We start from the raw sequence: 6,523 nt of genomic DNA, 5'->3' as shown, positions 1-6,523 counted from the left end.
GAAAAAAAAAAAAAAAAAAAGGCTACGACTCTGCAAAGGACAAAAAAAAAATTAAAAAAGAACAAACGGAGAAGAAAAAGCGAAAAAAACACACAAAAAAAAGGAAAAACAACGAATTTCTGGTTCTCTCTAGAGGCTGTTTTGGGGTTTCTACGCCGTCGTGTCTCTCTCTCTCTCTCTCTCTCTTTTCCGCATGAATTTTCTCATGAACTGTTTTAAAAAGGAAAAAAAAAGGAAAAAAAAGGAAAAAAAAAAGAGTTGAAAACGCAGGGGGAAAAAATGAAGAAAAAAGGGACAAAATGAAGAAAAAAGGGGAAAAAAATGAAGAAAAAAAGGGAAAAACTGAAGAAAAAAGGGGAAAAACTGAAGAAAAAAGGGGGAAAATGGAGAAAAAGAATTAAAAAAAAAAAAAAAAGCCTTGCACAGGGGGAAGGGGGGGGGGGGGAGGGAGGGGACCCCCCCCCACCCTGTGCCACCCTGTGCCACCCCCGCCCCGCCGTGTCCCCCGTGTCGCCGTGGATGCCATGGGTAGTTGTGTGTGACCGTTGTAATTGCAAATCCCGTGACAAAAGGGTTGCTTTTTATTCTTTTCCTTTTTCCCTTTATAACTTTTTCTTTTCTATCGGAGTGTCTGGCTTTAATAAAATTAATTTTTTTTTTTTTTTGGGGCCTCTTTCTCTTTTTTCTGGACCCCTTTTTCCTCCCCACCCGCCCCCCAATTTTTCTCCTTCCCACCCCAGGTTGGGAATCATCTCGCTCTGATGAGGATGGGACATCCCCAATTCTGTTGTTTCCTCCCCACAAGCTCAGAGAAAAATGGGATTTATCCTCCCATGGATAAATCCTTCCTGGAATAAAAATTCCCGGACCCTCAGCACCAGGAATTTGGGGTCTCTGCCCGCCCCCCCCCCACCCCAAAAAAAACATGGCAATGAATACCAGCAAAACCTTGAATAACCAGTTTATTTCCAATATATAGACCAGGACTGGAGGTGGGGGGGGAGGGGGGGCAAAGCAGGGGAGATTTTTTGCGTTGGTTTGGGGTTTTTTTCCTCTTTTTTGCAGTTTTTGCAGATCCCGACGGGGCCATCGCGCCGGGAATGGGATGGGAAAGGGTTTGGGGGGGGGGGGGGGAGGGACATGCAGGAGGGTTTTAAAAAGTCACCACTGGTCCAGCACGTCCCCTGCTCGGGGCTGGCCTTTCCGCTGAGCAAAACTTCTTAAAAAATCCTTATAAATCCTTTGGGATATGTTACAGGGGCAGAGACGATATTTACAGGGAAAATCAATCAAACAAACAAAAAAAAAACCCAGAAAAAATCGAAAGAAAAGAAAAACAACAACAAAAAAATACGACTTTACAGCAAATATTTGCATAACGTATGAGAACGACACGGAGAGACGGTGACGGGAGGTGACACGAGGCCACCACCGAGCTGGTGGCACTTGTGTCCCCGCCTGGCCAGGCCGGGGGGTCCCCCCCACCCCGCGCCCCCTTCCTAAAGTGCTTCTGGCCTGGGGGGCAGCAAGGGGACAGGGATGGCCGGGGACAGGGACATTCCAGGACGTGCCACACGCGGCCCCCGAGTGTCTTGGGGGGTAAAGGATGGCAATGTCCCCCTCCCAGCCCCGCCACAGGGTGTCCCCTCTCAGTGCCAGCCCCTCCCTGGCCCCTTGGGACCCCCAAAGGGCCCCCCCCGGCTCAGTAGAGCCCCCCCCATCCCCCAGGTCAGGGTGACAGCGCTGAGGTCCCCAAGGGACCCCAGTACACGGGAAGGGGGGTGGTCTCTGACACGGCATCCCCAGGGCGTGGAGAGGCTCTGACACTGAGGTGCCCAGGGTCCCCCAGAGCAGGGGTCTCTCATCGAGGTCCCCAGGGTCCCTGAGGTCCCCAGGGTCCCCCAGCACACAGGGGTCTGTGACACCGACGTCCCCAGGGTCCCCAAGCCGGGGCAGGTCCCCGGCCGGAGCAGCCACAGCGCCCAGGGAAGTGCCCGCACTTCGCTCCGCCGCGGCTGGGGACAGCAGGGCCACCACCACGGGGGGACAGTCCCCGTGAGCCCCCACGCCCCTCCTGGCACTGCCTGGGGGCTGGGGGAGCGCGCAGTGGGACCGCAGAGGGAGCCCGCTGGTCCCCAAAGCGTGGGGGACGAGGTGGCTTTGTCGTGTCCCCCCGCCCCGGGACCTGTTAAATAGAGCAGCTTGTCCAGAGCACAATTAAATACAGGGACAAGGGACAGTCCTTAAATTAAACACTGGCCGAGGGTGGGACGGGGGGGTCAGAGACACTGCGGGAAGCGCAGGGGCGCCGCGGGGCCGGGGCTGCCCGGGGGGCTCTTGGTGGCAGTGCCGGCGCCGGCAGTGCCAGGCGGGGCCGGAGCGGCGGCCGCGGGCCGGGCTTTGGTGGACTCCAGGCTGCTGAGCCCCGAGTCCTTGTCGCGACAGGGTCCCGGGGTCCCCTCGAGTCCCCGCGGCTCCTTCCACTCGTTGAAGTTGAGGTCCTTGAGGCCGCCGGGCACCACGACCGTGTGCCGGCGCCAGCTGCTCTTCTTGCGGCGGGTCTCGGGGGAGTGCGCCCGGCGCAGGCGGACCCCCATGTCATCGGCGGAGCCCCGCAGGTGCTGCCGGAGCTGCTCTCGCAGCGAGGGCCTCCCTGGGGCCACCCAGCTCTGCTCGTCCCCGCTGGCCACCGCGGCGGTGTCCGCAGCCGGCCGCGGCCGCCCCAGCTTCCTGCGGGCCAGCGTGTCGCACTGGATCAGGCGGTGCGAGTTGAAGGAGGCGCGGCCCAGGGGTGACTTGTCCTCGCCACCTGTCCCCACCTCGGCCTGTCCCGGCCGCGGCCGGGCGCCCTCGCGGCTCTCCGTGTCCGTCTCCATGTGGCTGAGCTCGCTGCGCTCGTCATCCGCCTCCTCGCCGCGGCTCCCGGCCACCGAGTGCAGCTCGGAGCACAGGCTGCGGTCCATGGTGGACAGCGTGGAGTAGCCGGACACGATGGAGCGGGCGTCCGGCGGCGGCTCGGACCCGGCGCCCGCGGGATCCGCGGAGCATTCCCGCTCCATGCCGGCCGCGCTGGGAGCCGCCGGCTCGGTGCTGGTGTCGCGGGGCGCTTTGCCGGGGGTCACCGCGGGGCCCTCCTGCTCCTGCTGCCGGCCCGGGCTGTCCCTGCGCTCCGCGTCGTCATCGGTGCTGCTCCCCACGCCTTCGGCCTCTCTCCTCTTCTTCCTCTTGCGGGCGGCGGCCGAGACGAAGGGGATGGCGAGGAGCTCCCGGTGCGGCGGCGCTTTGCGCGACGGCCACGTGCCCTGGAAGGAGGGGACAGCGGGGTCAAGGACGGCGGCGACACGGACAGGGACGGGCTCCGCCCCCGCGTCCCCACCCTGCCAGCCCCAGCCCGGGACCCCTCTCACCTTCGGTTTGGCGGAGCCGCTGCGGGTCGAGCCTGGAAAGCAGAGGGGAGAGGGGGATTAGAGGGGTCCCGGGAGGGGGGGAAAATGTGCTGGGGAGGGGCCTGGGGTCGAGCGGGGGATGCTGCTCCGTTCCCCCAAACCGGGACGGGGGCATGCCGGGGCTGTCACACCGGCTGGCCTCTGGCAGGGTCGTGTCAGGACGTGCCAGGAGTGGTTCCGGTGGTCACAGGGGGTCCCTGGCATTGGTCACCCACTGCAGAGCCCCAGGGTGGGGACTGGGGACCAGGGGGACACACGCAGGCACACACAGCCAGGACACACAGCCGGGACCCCCGCGGCGGGACCCCAACCCTCCCGTGGCCACAGGGCACAGAGGGGACGAGGGACAGGAGCGTGGGGAGGTGGCTCCGTGCTACGCCCAACCTCACAGCGGGGTCCGGGGTGGGCTGGGACAGGCCGGGGAGTTAAGGAGTAAAGAGGGGACACAGAGGGGACACAGAGGGGACACAGAGGGGACAGGCAGCCCTGGCCCTGCTGCCGCAGTGTGAAGGACAAGGACAGGACACAGACCCCTCTCCCGCCCCACATGCCCAGGATGGGGTTAGCAGCTGCTGACAACGAGAGAGGGGGAGGCAGAAAGGGGGTGCTGACCCTCCCGGGGGCTTTGGGACCCTCACACCCCAGAATTTGAGTGTTCCAGGATACCCCACACCCATCCCTGCAGTGGGATGCCACCACAGGCGCTGGCCAACAATGTGGGAGAAGCAGAGTGAAAGGATTTGGGGCTCCTCAGCAGCCCCTGCTGATGTTGGAGACCCTGGGGACAGTGCCAGGCAGGACAGGGTCCCCTCCCCTCCCGCTGTCCCCCTCCTGCTGCTCCCACTCTCTCGTGGTCCCCCAAGGGTTAGTGCGTGAGCAATGCACCCGGGATCAGACTGTACCCGCTCTAGCTCTCGAGGAGGTCCGCTGGAGGAGGAAGAGGAGGAGGAGGAGGAAGAGGACAGCACAGAGAAGGTCAAGGAAAGAATGGAAGAAATCAGTCCAACGTCAAAGGCTCCCGGTCTCCAGGTTTGGCAGCTCGGGCACGGGCGGGGGTCCCGCGGGGCAGGGCGCTGCCAGGGCGCCCTGAGGGACAAGGAGCGGCCACCAGAGAGAAGGGTGACAGGACAGGGAGGGCAGGGGCATCGTCGGGCATCCCCAGGGGGGTTGTTCCCATTTTTTGGAGAGGAGGGCACCGGGATGTCCCACTCCAGCACACACAGGTTGGCCGTGGCTGTGGCGAGCCAGGCTGGGTGCCCACAGAGGTGGGCAGGCAGGGACAGAGAGTCAGGAGGGGCACCCCGGGGTGCCAGGAGTGGAGGGGACGATGCCACGGCCGCTGCCCCTCACCTGCGGCATCACCGGGCGCCGCCGTCCTGCCGATGTTGGGCAGCAGGTACTCGATGTTGGGCACGGACTGAGCCTCCTTCTCATCCACGGGGGTCTGCGGGGTGAAAAAGGGGATCAGGGGGCTGCCAACGGCCCCCCCAGCTTCCAACCGGGAATCTGCACCCCCCTGGCCCACAGTGAGACCCCCCCGAGGCGGGGCACGACTCACCTTCTCGCCCTTGTCCTCCTTGTCACTGAAGAACCAGTCCGACTGTGGGGGGAGACGGGACAGGGGTCACAGCCCGGCCAGTAGCGCCGTCCCCATTCCTGGGGTGCAGATCCGCCCCTCCCCAGCCAGGCCAGTGCCCCCTTGCCCATCCAGGGGTGCCACTCACGTGCTGGATGAGGGTCTCCACGATCTTGTAGCGGTCAGGCATGTGCGTCACCATGTCGGTCATGTTGTCCTCGGACGTTCGCACCAGCGTGGGGCCGAACACCAGCGCCAAGTTCCGGGGCTCCATCTGCCACCAGAGCCGGGTCAGAGCTGAGCCCAGCCCCGGCCGGGGGGCTCCAGGTGGGGCAGGAGATTCCCAGGGTGGGGGGGTCAGTACCTTGTTCTTCTCTGAGTGGTCAGCGATGGTCTTCAGGTGGCCCACCAGGAATTTGAGGGTCTCGTAGTAGTGGCCTGGCAGGTCCCGGATCTGTGGGGAGGCACCGGTCACTCCTCTGCTCGCTGTCCCCATCCAAGGGGGGCTGCAGGGGGGTGTTGTCCCCACCCCAGCCCTTGTCCCATGGCCCTACCAGCTTCCGCAGCGTTCTCATCCTCTCGCTGGCATCCTCGATCCGGTTGGCTTCGATAAAGTCGTTGTATTTATCTGGAAGGGGACACGAGGGTGTCACAGCTGGGTGGAGGGGACAGGCCACCCCCTCACAATTGGGGACCCCCGGATGAACCCGCTGGAGATACTGGGGAAGGCTCTCAGTGCTGGTCCCACTGCAGGGCAAGGAGGGACAAGGACAGGAGGCCTCGGTGATGGGGGGGGGGGGGGCTGCAGACCTGTCCCCAGTGCAGGGGGATGGGGTCTGGGGCTGCCTGGTACCGCTGGCACAGGGCCACTGGTGGCCACCCGGGGGGCTCTGGTGGCCACAGGGGACAGGGACTCACCGTCGGTGAAGAGGGGCTCGGGCAGCTTTCGGAAGAAGGATTTCAAGAGGCTGCTGATGACGTTCAGGTCCTGCCACCGCTGCAGGGACACAAGAGGCTGCTCAGAGGGGACACCAGGAACACGCGGGGGCCAGCGGGAGGAAGTCCCCAAACCAGGGACAGCCCCGGAGACAGGCAGGGACAAAGCCCTGAGCCACGGCAGCGGCGTGGGCAGATGACAAAAGTGTCCCCAGAATGGCACCGACAGCGCTGGCACCGACCGCCAGGCGGCCCCGACACTCCAGGGACGGGCACGGGGACGGAAACGGGGAATGACGGAGACAGGGAGGAGGGGGACTGGGAGGACGGGGACTGGGATGAGGAGGGGGACTGGGATAACGGGGACTGGGATAACGGGGACTGGGAGGAGGGAGACTGGGAGGAGGGGGACTGGGAGGAGGGAGACTGGGATAACAGGGACAGGGATAACGGGGACTGGGATGATGGGGACTGGGAGGAGGGAGACTGGGATAACAGGGACTGGGATAACGGGGACTGGGATAACGGGGACAGGGAGGATGGGGACTGGGATGATGATGGGGAC

At 63.4% G+C, this 6,523-nt stretch overlaps 1 protein-coding gene across 2 annotated transcripts in view; it reads right to left on the bottom strand.

Moving 5' to 3' along the window:
• Positions 1 to 1,692: 1,692 nt before the first annotated feature.
• ARHGAP23 (Rho GTPase activating protein 23) overlaps positions 1,693 to 6,523 on the bottom strand; it is a 16,536-nt gene continuing 11,705 nt past the window's right edge. For both annotated transcript variants that reach the window (XM_042020776.1, XM_042020775.1), the window contains exons 16-23: positions 5,941 to 6,019; positions 5,577 to 5,650; positions 5,387 to 5,476; positions 5,171 to 5,296; positions 5,005 to 5,046; positions 4,797 to 4,890; positions 3,408 to 3,439; positions 1,693 to 3,302 (exon numbers count right to left, since the gene is read on the bottom strand). In XM_042020776.1, the coding sequence (XP_041876710.1) occupies positions 2,280 to 3,302; positions 3,408 to 3,439; positions 4,797 to 4,890; positions 5,005 to 5,046; positions 5,171 to 5,296; positions 5,387 to 5,476; positions 5,577 to 5,650; positions 5,941 to 6,019 (1,560 nt within the window). In that variant the 3' untranslated portion in view covers positions 1,693 to 2,279. The remainder of the gene's footprint in view (positions 3,303 to 3,407; positions 3,440 to 4,796; positions 4,891 to 5,004; positions 5,047 to 5,170; positions 5,297 to 5,386; positions 5,477 to 5,576; positions 5,651 to 5,940; positions 6,020 to 6,523) is intronic.

This window comes from Corvus kubaryi, unplaced genomic scaffold (assembly GCF_017639235.1).
Source record: "Corvus kubaryi isolate FWS band 111438036 unplaced genomic scaffold, C.kubaryi_AGA036_p1.0 37046, whole genome shotgun sequence".
Lineage (NCBI taxonomy): Eukaryota > Metazoa > Chordata > Aves > Passeriformes > Corvidae > Corvus > Corvus kubaryi.
This window is presented reverse-complemented; position numbering and strand designations above follow the sequence as displayed.